Genomic DNA, 15,127 nt, shown 5'->3' on the forward strand with positions numbered 1-15,127 from the left:
AAGTGGAGCCACTTGGCCACAGGGCCAGACCCGGATATAATTTTCTTTTTAAAATCCTCAAGGCTAGAGACTTTTACACATTTATTTTCCTTTAAGAATACGTATCTCAACTGGACAAATACTTAGAAGAAACACATATACCTTTAAGTAAATACTAGCTTTCTAACAATCAAGACAGGCCAAAGACAACTGCCAGATCAGTTCTCAAATCTCTGGCAAACCATGGATTCAAAAAGGAGCCAAATAAATACAACAGCTGTAGTTTACACTTGCCCTTAGAATTACTAATTTCTATAAATTTATTTAGTCAACAAATGGGTGATGACATTTAGTCTGAAGCGATGGCTAAACGCCATACTGTACTTACCTCCAAATAGTTCCAAATCTCTTAAGCCCTCAACAATGAACTTTTCCGAGACCCACCGCTAAAGAGAAAAGCCCCAAAGAGAATTAGTATTTCTTCCAAGGCACAAAAAATTAGCTATCAGCCATTAGACAGACAAACAAAAACAGAATCGTGCGATATAGTTAAGAAACATTTCTACGGAAAAGTTTTGAAAAGAATCTTGGATTTAAATCAACTGAAAACAATAGATTAATTCCTTTCTCTATTCCTCTTTGCCTAATTTGACGAATAATTCCTAAATCTGACAAATGACAAACACATAATATTGGCCTTATTGATAAAGAATGTTTTTGTCCTTCCTATATATAAAACTACATTGTGGTTCTATCTTACTCGTTCCATGGCTGTCTATTACAGATGCTTTGGATCATTAATGACAATTTGAAAAATATTATTGGAATTCACAACACAGAAAACAGGGATGAAACAGTAGTTTTTCACAAGCCTCTATTAGTTTATAAAAGGAAACAGCAAGCTGTATATTCTTTCATCTACTAGGGTTTCTAAAGACATCACCAATTTTCTACCAAGTTTACAAGGACCAAACTAGCATGACCAATCTGTGGCCACTTTCCTGGCCTATTTCAAACAAGTATTGGATTTCCATCATAGTGATCAGTGGTCTAGTTTCACCTGAACCAGGCTAGGTTGAAATAGAAAAGAAGCTCATATTTAAAAGCAATGGAATCAAGACTGTATTTCACTTCAGGACTGGTGTTAAAGTTGGGCTTGAGGGCATTCTTTCCACTGGGCAGAGTTGAGGCTAAGGAGAGATTCAGTTTTTCCTCTTAACAGTGGAAGTTTACCCTTTCCAATATACATTGTTCTTATATAAATAAACATAAGAAAAAAGAAGATTAGGTAACATTCAGAAATAAGTTGCACTATATGGATTATGAATTGGAACTATAATATCATTTTCTGTCCTCTATATCAATTTTTTCAAATTAAAAAAAAGAAGACTCTAAACAAAAAACTTGATATAAAAAATCATATGCACTATACCACAAAACATAATTTACACTTTAACATTTAAAGAAAGTGGTACATTCATAATGTCTCATAGCACACAATGTTACAAGATTTTAAAATAATTACTACTTTATTTAGAAATTAACTACGTGTTAATAAATAAAATAAAATACTTTTATGAAATCATGGAAGCTTGAAAAGAAGCTAAATCCAGTATTTGTTCTTGAGGTCACTTTAGTGGGTAAAGTTTTCAGCTGTAATAAAATTTTTCATGTTCAAAAAGTCTTCAGTTAAAACCCATAATTATACTTAGAAAAAAAGTGTTCCAATGATTACAATTTGATACTGATTTTTAAAACACACAAATTCATTGAACATACAGAGGAAACTGGCAGATCATATCTAGACTGAAAAGGGCCATCAACTCATTTAATGTTGAATGATCGATATTCATAAAATAAGCCATCTTGTTTGTTCTCTATCAAACTGATGGGTGTGTTCTGTGTCCCTGGTCAGCCTCTGCCTATAGCTCTTCTCTCAGGAGTGAAGGCTGCAATACCTGCTTCACTTCCTACATCCATCACTTCTGCATGATCCTGAGCATCACATAAAAAACCACCTACAGTATCTGCCCAAACACATCGCTTTTCAGAAATAAAAATAGTAAAGCCAGAAGAAGAGAAACACTCACCCTGATTCGCTCTGGTTTACTTACAAGAAAAGACATGAGTTCCTAATGTGTACACCTACTTCAACTGCAAAAATTTAAACCTAAAAGGAAAATAGAAACAGGGTGAGTTAGTCGAATCTCCTTTTTACAGAAATACCTTTTGATCAACAAAACTCACTATGAGTCTACCATTCAAAGCACTGTACTAGATCTGTACATTGCTAGATTCTCAAGATGTGTTTAGAGAAACTTCCAGTGACAATAAACTGGGATGTACTTTGGCCAAGTACATTCTGAAATACTGTAATCTCTATAAGAAAAGAGAAGTTCGTTATTATACGGTTTCCTTCTTTAAATTAATTTTTAAATTTTTCTTGACTGAACCCCCGACTAACTCCTTCCCAGCAGTAACTAACTTCAATTCTTTTGGCTGTTTATCCTTTTTATCATCATTCTTAAATAATGTTTATATGGCCATGACCTATCCATTTTAGACATTTATCTACTAACTTCCTACCATGGTAGATGAGGTCTAAGCTCTCCTATATCACCTCCCTGCACTCTGTTTTCCTGCCTTCACTCCGCCAACCTAGTTCTGGCATAATTTTTGGTTAAACCAATAGCTGACATTTATATTACTATGATTATACAAACATGGTTCATAGCTGAGGTAAATAGTTAGAAATAACTGTATTCTTCCTTCTGTATACCCATTTTCCCCTTAGAGTTAATAATTGCCTAATTTTTTTACTTGCTTGGTTTCCCATGTAGCTATTATTAACTTTTTCCAAATACTTCAACATCTCTGCTATTTGTCTTATCAATATATTTTTTCATACACTCAAACTCATCCATTCCAATTTCTCCTTAGAGATCGCCTTTCCAGGGCCTTCCATCCTCCTACTGTAATCTGGACTAGTTGCTTTCTAGGCCAGCTGCACTTAGTCAGCCTTTTTACTATGACGGTTTGGATCTCCCAATTCAAGGAAATATTCTTCTATTGTTTCTTTGATAATTTGTCTCCTGTATTCTCATGTTACAGAATTCCTAATAGTTAAAGATGTACTTCTAGAGTTATCCTTTAACCTTACACTTGTTTCATTCCTATTTTACAACTCTCTACTTTCCAGGAGATTTCTTCACCTTTATTTCCAACCATTCTACTAAGCTTTAAATTTTGGTTACACATTTCCAAGAGTTTCTGCCATTTCTCAAATGTATCTTTCTCCATATCATCCTGACCTTGTTTTATGTTTGCTATTTATAATTAGGAATTTATATCTAGAATGGCTAAAAGCATAATATATTATGACCCAGTGGGGTTTATCCCAGGATTGAAAGATTGGTTTAACATTTAAAAATGAATAAATGTATACAAAATTGTGTTTGTTCGAAGTTGTTTGCAAATAAAGAACCAATTTTAAGGAATTTTAAAAAATGAATCAATGTAATTTTACCTTATTAAATGAGTAAACAAGAAAAAAATATACAATCATACCAACAGATGAAGAAAAAGCATCTGACAAAATTCAACACCAACTCATGACTTAAAAAAACTCTCAGTCAACCAGGAATAGTCAAATAGAAATAGAACAGAAATAGAATTTTACCAAGTCAACTTGGTAAAAGATAGACATGAAAAATTTATAGCTAATATCATACTTAATGGTAAAAAAGAATGAATGAGTTTCCTCTAAGAACAGAAGTAAAGCAAGGATGTCTGTTCTCATCACTTCTATTCACCATTGTACTAGTGGTCTTGGCCAACGCAAAAAGACGAGAAGAAATAAAAGGCATACAGATTGGAAAAGAAGGTGTAAAACCGTTTTTTTTTTTTAAAGATTTTATTTTTTCCTCTTTCTCCCCAAAGCCCCCCGGCACATAGTTGTATATTCTTCGTTGTGGGTCCTTCTAGTTGTGGCATGTGGGACGCTGCCTCAGCCGTGGTTTGATGAGCAGTGCCATGTCTGCGCCCAGGATTCGAACCAATGAAACACTGAGCCGCCTGCCGTGGAGTGCGCGAACTTAACCACTCAGCCACGGGGCCAGCCCACAAAACTCTTTATTCATAGACAACATGATTGTGTACCTAGAAAGTGTTAAGTATTCCACAAAAAAATCATTAGACCTAAGAAAATGAATTTAGAGAGGTCAATTACAAAACCCAATTGTATTTCTATATACTAGCAATGAATAACAACAAAATGAAATTTTTTAAAAATCACCATTTATAATACCAACAAAAACATAAAATAATTAGGAATAATTGTAATAAATTATAGATAAGAACTGTTTGTTTAAAATTATAAAACATTGCTAAGAGGGATTAAGGATGATCTAAATAAGAGATATGCCATCTTCACAGTTTGGAAGACTCAATATTGTCAAGATGTCAATTCCTTCCAAATTGATCTATAGATTCAGTGCAATGCCAGCAGACTTTTAAAAAGAAATTGAAGTGGATCACAGAACTAAACAAAAAGTTAAAACTACTAAAGAAAACAGAGCAGGAAATCTTTATGATCTTGGGATAGGTAAAGATTCAAAATAAGAACATCAAGAGCATGAAATGTAAAAAAAAATGTGATAAAGTAACTTTATCAAAATCAAAAACTTGAAAGACACCACTAAAAAAATGAAAAGACTGGGAGAAAACATTGTGTGTGTGTGTGTGTGTGTGTGTCTACAAAGGGCTTTATATACAAAATATATAAAGAACTTCTACAAGTCAATAATAAGACAACTCAATGTAAATAATAGGCAACAGATTTGAACAGAAGATATATGAATGTCCACTAAAGCATATGAAATGATGCTCAGCATCATTTGTCATTAGGGAAACATACATAAAGCCACAATGAGATACCTCTACACTCCCACCAAAATGGCTGACAATACCAAGTGTTGACCAGCTGGAATTCTCATATTTTGCTGGTGGGAATGCAAACTATATAGCCATTTTGGGAAATAGGTTAGTAGGTTCTCATGACCCAATAATTCTGCTCCTAGGTAATCTACTCAAGAGAAATGAAAACATATGTTCACACAGACTTGTGCATGAATGTTCATAACAGCATTATTCACAATAGCTTCAAACTGAAAACAATCCAAACCTCTACCAACTGGTAAATGGATAAACAAAATGTCATATGTACACCAACGGAATACTACTTGGCAATAAAAAGGAACAACTATTGATACAAGCAACAATATCATGTTAAGTGAAAGAAGTCAGACAAAAATCTACACGTTGTGTCCATTTACACGAAATTCTAGAAAAAGTAAAAATACTAGGACAGAAAGCAAATCATCGACTGCCTGGAACCAAGAGTGAAATGAGGGACCAACTTCAAAGAGACACACGAGAACTTCTTGGGCTGATGGAAATGTTCTCTAGCTTGATTATGTGGTGGTTACATGAGTGTGTCTGTCAAAATTCAACAAACCATACACTTAATGTAGGTGTATTTTATTGGAGGCAAATTAAATCTCAGCCAAGTTGATTTAAAAAGTAAAATGACTAAAATAAATAATCAGAAATGCTTTTGAAGAATCTAGAAAAAACCCTGCCACATTACCTCTTTTTTTCCTTAAGGTAGGCTGGGGTTTGAGGGGTTGTGGTAGTGGTATAGCAATGGGAGTGGGGAATTCATCTGGTACAGAGTTTTAGGAATCCTTAAAATTGCTTCAGAGAAATCAAAGCAATGGTTTTCAACCTAGGGGAGAGAGGAGGCCTTTCAAAATCATCTATAGATTTTTATCAAATTGCTTTTGTTCTCACCCCTACCCTGATCTTTTTTTTTTTTTTTTTGGAGGAAGATTAGTTCCGAGCGAACATCTGCTGACAATCCTCCTCTTTTTGCTGAGGAAGACTGGCCCTGAGCTAACATCCATGCCCATCTTCCTCTACTTCATATGTGGGACACCTACCACAGCATGGCTTGCCAAGCAGTGCCATGTCCGTACCTGGGATCCGAACCCGCAAACCCCGAGCCACTGAAGTGGAACATGTGGACTTAACCGCTGAGCCACCAGGCCGGCCCCTACCCTGATCTTCTTACAGAAGCCCCCCTACCATGTCGAGAATCATTTATCCTGCCATGAAACAGTAAAAATACAGATTGAATTTGAAAAAAAGATCATTAGAATGCACATTGTTTAATAACATTAAACACAAAGCACATGCAAAAGAAATTTAAGAGGAAACAAAGTCTACATCCATCTGTAGTGTACAACAGAAAGAAAAGAGAATATTAACATAGAGATGTAGGTGTTTTTATCCACAGAAAAGAACTGTATATGCTCTGGAAAAATATTGGAAATAGAAAATAAAGTTCCAAAATTCCAAAACACTGTATAAACTAATGTAACTGCCTATTTGGAGAGACCTAAGAATCGGTTCTAGACTGCCATATCAACAGCTTCATCAATGATCTGAACCACTGGTTCCCAAACCAGCATGTGTTTCAAATTAACCTGTGTATTTACAAAAACCTAAGGATGCTCAAACTGCCGCCTTCAAAAATTTTAATTCAGCAGGTCTGGGGAACGCACAAGCAGAAATAGGCAACTCTTCATGGAGTTCAGCAAAGGGAAAGATTACTATGAGCTGGGGTGGACCTGGATAATTTTATTGAGGGGTGAGGCTTGAATGTCAAATAGAACTTAAAGAAAATGGGAATTCCAAGCATGAAATAGTATTAGCTACTGATTATTTAGTGTTTATTTGCCTTGTCCACAGGTGTACCTTTCGGTTTCTAGCATAGTGCCCACCACACAGCAGGCACTCGGTAATACTGAATGACTGCTCAAACGTGCTGAGAAGTGTGTCAGCACTTGGCACATACTCTAGGATTAATATCAAGGCAGTTACAGAAGCAGAACTCTACACGTATGAGAACAATGAATAGGCCTTAATGAATAGGCGTGCTAGAGTATGGATTTTATTCAGCAGGCAGTAGAAGGCCACTGCAGGTTTTGAACAAAAGGTGACAAACACAAAACAGTGGTCTAAGATAGTGTCTCTCAAACTTTACCAGGCATGCAAATCACTTGAGGATCTTGTTCAAATGCAAATTTTGATTCAGAAGGTCTAGAGCGGGGGCCTGGTAATTCTAACAAGCTCCCAGATGATGGTAATGCTACTGATCTGTGGACTATTGTATTGACTAACGTTTGAGAAGCCTTGTTCTAAGGAACATTCTAAGGAATATTAATCTGCAAAGGGATGGGAGAGGAGGAGGTGAAAATAACCCAGAGAAAGAAATGCAAGTTAGAATAAAAGTATAGTGGACCATATTTGTGGTGTCATAGATGGATAGGGGAGAAGGAAAAATAAAGAAATTATATTTAGAAAGGACACCATAAGTCATCCAGCCCATCCTCCACCCTTTGGAGGAATAGCTTTTACAAATTTCTGGATATAGGATTATCCAATCTCTGCTTGAAAACTTCCCGCGCCAGAGACTCACTACTTTATCAGGAAGCCCATTCTACCTGTGGATAATTCTGATGACTCCAATTTTTTTTTATGCCCAAGTAACTGGGAAAAGAGTAGCGTCTCAACGAGAGAAATAGGAAAGCTCAAAGGTGGAAGTGGTTTCAGTGGAGAGAGGAGTTCGAGTTTTTTTGTTTTCTTTTTTGAGGAAGATTAGCCCTGAGCTAACTACTGCCAGTCTTCCGCTTTTTTGCTGAGGAAGCCTGGCTCTGAGCTAACATCGTGCCCATCTTCCTCTACTTTATACGTGGGACGCCTATCACAGCATGGCGTGCCAAGCAGTGCCATGTCCACACCCGGGATCCGAACCGGAGAACCCTGGGCCGCCGAGAAGCGCAACGTGCGAACTTAACCGCTGCGCCACCGGGCTGGCCCCATCGAGTTTTTAAATCATATTGAGGTTGAGAAAACAGTTATATGTCCCAAGTGGAAATATATCGTATCCAGTTAGAAAAGTAAGACTGATATTTAAAAGACAGGTTAGAGACGCCTATGTGGACTTGGGAGTTAGCAGCTAAAGCTATATGAATGACAGAAATTCACTCAAGGAGAAAATGGTGAGAGAAGAGCAGGCGGCTGGGAAGCAAGCCTCAGGATAGGCCCATATTTAGGACATGGCTCTTGAAAGGCAGGTAGGAAATGAAACTCAAAGAAAAAACTTTAAAGATCCTTTTTCCCCTCCCGGACCCCTTCCCTCCCCCAACCTGATTAATTTTGACCTGTCCCTCACTACTCATTTCAGGTGTCCTGTGCTACAGAAGTCCTCCCTTCCCCCGCCCCTCCCCTGACCTATGTTACCTGTTCAGCCTCTGTATTCAACCCTTTCAGCTACCACACTCTTAATCGCCTATTTTTTGGTCTCCTCTCCTAGACTAGAGATTCTTTGAGGTCAGGGAATGCATCTTGTTCACTGTTGCATTCCCTGAGGATACTGAGCCCCACACACAATACGGGCATTCCCATATCTGTTAAATTAATAATAGTAAAAATAATAAAAGCAGCAAGCATTTACGTGAACTACGTGCAGGATCTGCACTAAATGCTTCACAGAAATCAGCTCACAATAAGTATTATCATCCACGTTTTACAGATCAGGAAATTAAGGCTCTGAGAGGTTAAATGCCAAGGTTACATAAGCAAGTGGTAGAGGACTGATTAGATCTGTTGCAAGGCCTGCGCTCCAGAAACCAGTGATAATAGAGAAGGCTGGGGAGAAGTGTCAAGGCTGTGTGTGCAAAGATACACGACTGAGAAGGTATTACCTGATTTGACAATGCTGCTGACCAGGTGCCAAATGATATAGAAAGGAAAATTCATTTAACTTAATTTTTTTCTTTTTTTTCTTATTTTTGTCACTGGTTTTCTAACCTTCCTCCATGTCTGTGGTTACAACCATAAACACTGCATTTGAACCACAATACATCTAATAACCCTGGTTAACAGGTTGGGTAACAGATTCAACCAGTTCAGCACTGCAACTAATGGCTGAATAGGCTCCTGGCCTGAGGCAGGTGATCAGAGGAAACTCAGTTTCTTTAACTTTCAGGGACAAGAAACAGTCTTGGGTGTCTCTAGAAAGTATGAATCAGTCAGTGAAGAACTGTCTTAATGCTGCAAATACATAATGGAATATAGTTCTTCGTCAACAGATACTAGAATAAGAAAAGGACCAATTCCAACACTTTTCCTCTTTGGAGGAAATGAAGTTATAACATGCTAGGACATCTTAGAATAGCCCTGGTGGTCTAATGGTTAAGACTGGGGGCTCTCACCAATGCAGCCCAAGGTTCCAGTCCCCTTAGGGAACCACACCACCCATCTGTCAATTGTCATGCTGTGGTGGTTGCATGCTGCTGTTATGCTGAAAGCTATATGGTACAGGAGGGTCACCCACAGTGGACAGGTTTCAGCGGAGCTTCCAGACTAAGACAGACTAGGAAAAAGGACCTGGCCACCCACTTCTGAAAAAACAGACCATGAAAAGCCTATGAATATCAACAGAGCACTGTCTGAGACAGCGCAGGGAGAGAGAGAGGATGGCACAAAAGACCGAGCAGGCTTCCGCTCTGCTGTACACAGGGTCGCTAGGAGTCTAACGGACTTGATGGCATTCACAACAAAGGATATTTTAGCACAGGGCAGAGAAGTTAGTTGCCCATTTCCTGAAAATTTTTATTTAACTACTCCCTCTCCCTCGCGCTCACTTCTCTACCCCTACCCCCCATCTTCACCCCAAATCTACTGTCGGCACTTCAACATTCTTGGAAACCAAGAAGACAATTAGAAGCTCTGTGTTTTGGCTGATTCCGGGAGTCACCTGGATCTCTGTCCTTAACGGGGGCTTGACCCGCTGCCTGCTCAGCCCGGGGTGACACGGGGATGTGGTGGGAGGAGAGGTGAGCACTAGGATCTGCCGTCTCTTTGCTTGAGCAGGACAAACCGACACCTGGGCCCCAGGTTCCCCACCTAGAAGTCGGGGGAAAGAGGGCAAGCAGGCGCTCGCCTCTCCCGCCCGGCAACTCCGCTCCGGGGTCTCCCGGCCAGGCCCGAGCCGATTCTGCTCTCGGGCTGCAGCCTCTCACTGCGAGAACCGAGAACTCGGGTGAAAAGGAGCCCGGGAGGGCGAGGGGGGACTCGCGAAGGCCCGCCCCTGAGGAGATGAAATCGGCGCCAGGGCAAGAAGAGACCGATCCCCGGAAGACACCAGGCGGCCCCGCCAGCCCGGTACCTGGTCCTGGAGTCAGCACGCAGACCCGACCCGGTCACAGCTCCTCCTCTTTAGTTTATGGCCGCGCCGCCACCAGGCCAGTGGCTGGGAGGGAAGTACGCAACGTGCCATGCGCAGTAGAGGAACCAAAGGCGGGCGGGTAGGGAGCTCCGCCCCGCCCCGCCGCGGCCCGAGCGGTGGAGTAAGCTCCGCCCCGCCCCGCCGCGGCCCGAGCTGGTGAGGAAGCTCCGCCCAGCCCCGCCCCGAGCGAGGGAGTAAGCTCCGCCCCGCCCGGCCGCGGCCCGAGCGGCTGAGGAAGCTCCGCCCCGCCCAGCCCCGACCCGAGCGAGGGAGTAAGCTCCGCCCCACCCCGCCGCGGCCGGAGCGCGTGAGGAAGCTCCGCCCGGTTTTTGCGTCGCCGCGGTGCGGCAAGCCCTCAGCAGTGGCCTCGCGGAGAGCTGTTCGCGGTTGAGTTCTGTCACCGCGTCCCGCGCTACCTGAGGGCATTCCGTCTCCAACACGAAGTTTCACCAAGTCTGGGGGCCAAAGACCTAGCTTGTCGTGGGTGCGGTCTGCCGGTCCAGAGCGGGCTCCCGGGAGCCTCCGCCCCCGCAGCAGGCGGGAAGCAGGAAGATCTCAATAACGAGGAGTCGGGGACCAGAGAAAGGCAAACCAACGCTGGCTGCTGACTTGGCTACCTTGAGGAATTTGTGTTTGTTTTCATTTCGTGTGGCAGGACTTCAATGGGAAAACCTGCCTCGCATTTTTCTTGAAGACAGCTCAAATTCTCCTCATTTTGGCCTCTTGGGCACCAGACGGACAAGCTGCAAAGGGGAAACCCACCCTTTCTCTGTGCCTCAATTTCCTTATCTGTAAAAGGAGGAAAATAGCTCACCTAATGGGAACTACCATATTTTCCCTTCTGGATCTTTTTGTCCCTGGACCCTTCCTCATCCACAACTCTTGAGTTTTTTTTTTAGGACGATTAGCCCTGAGCTAACATCTGCCGCCAATCCTCCTCTTTTTGCTGAGGAAGACTGGCCCTGAGCTAAGACCTGTGCCTATCTTCCTCTATTTTATATGTGGGATGCCTGCCACAGCATGGCTTGACAAGCAGTGCAGTATGTCCACACCCGGGATCCGGGCTGGGGAACCCAGGCCGGCAAAGCAGAACATGCAAACAACTGCTTAACTCCTGGCTCCTCTTGAGATGTTCTGTTTGCAGAAACCTATAAGGTTTGCTTTGATGGAGAAGCTAGCCTAAACTAAGGCATGCAGGGCTTGAGGAATGGTGAAGAAATTAAGGAGGAAGACTCTCTTCGGTGAGACTGCGTTTCTTCAGTAACTTACTCTGCCCATGGTGGGGGGTGGGGAGTGTATCCAAAATTGGATAAATAATCAAGTAATGAATATCGCTCTTCTCAGCTCTGACCCTTGACGCTGATTTATACTGGTCTAACTTCCAAGATGGGGAAGAGGTTCAGCTACATCCAAACAGGGACTGATGGAAATAAGAGATGGAAGCGGAACGTGAACTTTGCCAGTGCAGTGATATGCACCTCCAGGTCTCATTCAGTTTTACAGATATCACTTTGATCTTATCTAGTGCTTTAACGTTCCAGAACACTACCCTCACTATTCTCTCATCCTCAAAATAACATGCCTCTCTCAGGAGCAAACTTAATAAATATACGAAGCAAGATAGTAGCAGAAACTGAAGCAAAATTCTTGGCGGTGTTCTTTCAAAAAGACCTTCACAGATGGTCTTTGGAATTGAGGGAACTAGAGAAGATAGTCCCTGAAAAGATGCCAAACTTCATGCAGTCATCGCAATGTGGAATTTAAATATGGAGGTACTTCCCATCCATTTTAATACCTAGCCCTAGCCCAGTCGCTATGCCGTTTTCTACTTGGATGTCAGTCGGCCAGGGGGCCAAAAGATCTCACCATCTTCATGACTGCCCACAAAAGCTGGCTAGAGAACCTTTTGGCCTAGATTCTGTTGTGACTTTCAAGGAGCAAATGTTCATTAGCTTTAGTTTTCCTTGCAAGAGGGCCTCCTAAATCCAGATAACTTGGAAAACTGGTGTAATGAAAGGTCAACTTTCAGAGTTTACAAAGTCAATCTTTGCTGGCTTTACTTTTGACTTGTTATGAGCCCTGGAATCCACAAGCTCCCTAATGCTTTTCACTTACTTACAATAAGGGTTGGGACTCTCCAAGATTTCTGGAGCTTTCCGAAACTGGCTTGAAGCCTGGAGGAAGGGAGATGAACTGAAGATCCTGGCCATTTTGTTTTTAACTCTGAGCATCCAGTTTAAACTAAGTGCTGCCCTCTTCAAGATACTGCATAAATTAACTGTGAGGAAGGTAAAACTAATTGCCTATGAATGGATAAATAAGATATGGTGTATATATACAATGGAATACTATTCAGCCATGAGAAAAGATGAAATTTTGCCATTTGTGACAACATGGATGGACCTTGAGGGTATCATGCTAAGTGAAATAAGTCAGATAGAGAAAGAAAAATACTGTATGATTTCACTCATGTGGAATATAAAAAACAAAACAAACAAACAAAAAATAAAAACAAACTCATAGAAGCAGACAACAGATCGGTGGTTACCAGAGGGGAAAGGAGTTCAGGGTACGGCAAATGGGGTAAAGGTGTCAATTATACGGTCACAGATGGAAACTACACTTTTGGTGGTGAGCATGCTGTAGTATATACAGATGTCGAATTATAATGTTGTACACCTGAACCCTATGCAATGTTATAGTCAATGTTACCTCAAATATATACACATATAAATTCTGTTTGCCATAATGCCATAGAGTGCAAAGACAAACCACAGAATGGGAGAAGATACTCACCAAACATAAATCTCACAGAGGATTTGGATCCATAATATATATATTTTAGAACCTCCTACAGCTCAATAACAAAGAAACCACCCAATAAAAAAAATGAGCAAAAGACTTGGTTATACATTCCACAAAGAGGAAGTTCTAATGGCTGCAAAACCTATTACAAGATACTCAACATCCTTAGTCACTGGGAAAATGCAGAGGAAAACCACAATGAGATCCCACTGCACACCCATCAGAATGACTAAAATTAAAAAGGCTGATACTATCAAATGTTGTCAAAACTGTGGAACAACAAGAACCCACATTCTTTGTTGGCAGCAAGGCAAAAAGCTATTTGAAAAATTGTTTCCATGAAAGCCCTTTGCAATTCTACTCCTAGGTGCATTCTCAGCAGACACGCGTCCACCAAGACACAGAATACTGAACAGCAATGAAAATGAACCAGCTGCAATTATACACAAATGTGCCTCTCATATGATGTTGAGTGAAAGAAGCCAGATGCAAAGGACTATATAGTATGACTCCATTTATGTAAAGTACAAAACCATGCAAAACTAATCTATGCTGATGGAAGTAAAGACAGTGGTTGGGGGTGAGGACCTAACGACTGAGACGGAGCATGAGGGATCATTCTGGGGCACTGGAGATGTTTTCAATCTTCATCTCCATGGTTGGCACAGAGGTGTTTAAGAATGTAAAACTTCAACGAGTGTGCAGCTGTGTGCCCTTTACTTTATGTAACTATACCTTAATAAAAAGTAAAAAAAAAAGACGAATTGCCTAGAATACTTAAGTGAGAGATAAAAATGCTTATGATGTATAGTAACAAATTGAGCAGGATTTTTAATTTTAGAGCATTTTATGTGTCAAAGCACTACTTTACACATGTTATCTAATATGGTCCTCTAAACAGCCATTTTAGAAAGGGGAGGGAAGACAGATGAGGCAACAGACTTATCAAAGCACTAGGACAGCTCCAGGGGCCCTGCCCACAAATCCAGGGCCCTTTCCTGAAGCAGAAAACTGGCTTCAATTCTAACTCTGCTACAATCTTGCTAAGTGATAGTTACATGCAAGAAGAATATGCAGAAGGGCTATTTAAGCACTCAAGTTTAAAATATGATAGGAAAGCAGTTAAGAGTTCTCCCTCAAACAAAGTTGATACAATAAATAACCTAGGCAGATGTAACATTATCTGATTTCCAAATAACTCCGTGGAACTAAATACTTAAAAAGGCCTGTATGTCTTTTAAATAAATAAAAGTTACACTATTTGGATAAAACCAAATAGGTGAAATTAAAGAGGACAGTTAATTTTAAAAGATGGAAATAAAGATGAATAATATCCATTAAAAGTAGTATAGTAGTAGACACAAAGTTTTCCCTTTCAGAAAAAAAAATTAGGGGCCGGCCTGGTGGTGCAGAGGTTAAGTTTGCACATTCCGCTTCGGCGGCTTGGGGTTCACTGGTTCAGATCCCCGGTGTGGACCTATGCACGGCTTGTGAAGCCATGCTGTGGCAGGCATCCCACATAAAACAGAGGAAGATGGGCACCGATGTTAGCTCAGGGCCAGTCTTCCTCAGCAAAAAGAGGAGGATTAGAGGCAGATGTTAGCCCAGGGCTAATCTTCCACAAAAAGAAAAAAAAAAGAAAAAAATAGTTTACTTCTGAAATTAGTATTACTTCTCAGGTCACAGAGCTGAATTGGCATTCAACTTGTGCAAAAATAAAAACAATACACCTTCTTCCACATGCAAATAAGTCTTTTGCTCATCACTAAACTCCAGAAACTGAGAAAAGTACTACTTTTTGCGATTGTTTTAGCAGTCTGTAATAGAAGTCACACCTATGTATATAAGTGTCTCCTCCCTCTTACATCCTTTTAAATCATTCAAAATGAGTGGAGGTAGGAACAGTAAGAAGAGAATCTGAGATGATAAAGTATAGTATTTCAGCCCTCCCACCAAAACCAAAGGATCGTTATACAACACAGCTCTAAA

At 40.7% G+C, this 15,127-nt stretch overlaps 1 protein-coding gene across 5 annotated transcripts in view; it reads right to left on the reverse strand.

Moving 5' to 3' along the window:
* Window positions 1-10,405, reverse strand: part of STRADA (STE20 related adaptor alpha) — a 28,160-nt gene extending 17,755 nt beyond the window's left edge. The window contains exons 1-3 of one of the 5 annotated variants that reach the window (XM_046677630.1): window positions 10,274-10,405; window positions 2,094-2,149; window positions 368-425 (exon numbers count right to left, since the gene is read on the reverse strand). In XM_046677630.1, coding sequence (XP_046533586.1) covers window positions 368-425; window positions 2,094-2,105 — 70 coding nt within the window. In that variant the 5' untranslated portion in view covers window positions 2,106-2,149; window positions 10,274-10,405. Of the gene's footprint in view, window positions 1-367; window positions 426-2,069; window positions 2,150-9,862; window positions 9,882-10,273 lie in introns of those variants that run through there. The other 4 variants (XM_046677628.1, XM_046677629.1, XM_046677632.1 and 1 more) reach the window with 4 other exon arrangements.
* Between the last annotated feature and the right edge of the window lie 4,722 nt (window positions 10,406-15,127).

Source organism: Equus quagga, chromosome 11 (assembly GCF_021613505.1).
Source record: "Equus quagga isolate Etosha38 chromosome 11, UCLA_HA_Equagga_1.0, whole genome shotgun sequence".
NCBI lineage: Eukaryota > Metazoa > Chordata > Mammalia > Perissodactyla > Equidae > Equus > Equus quagga.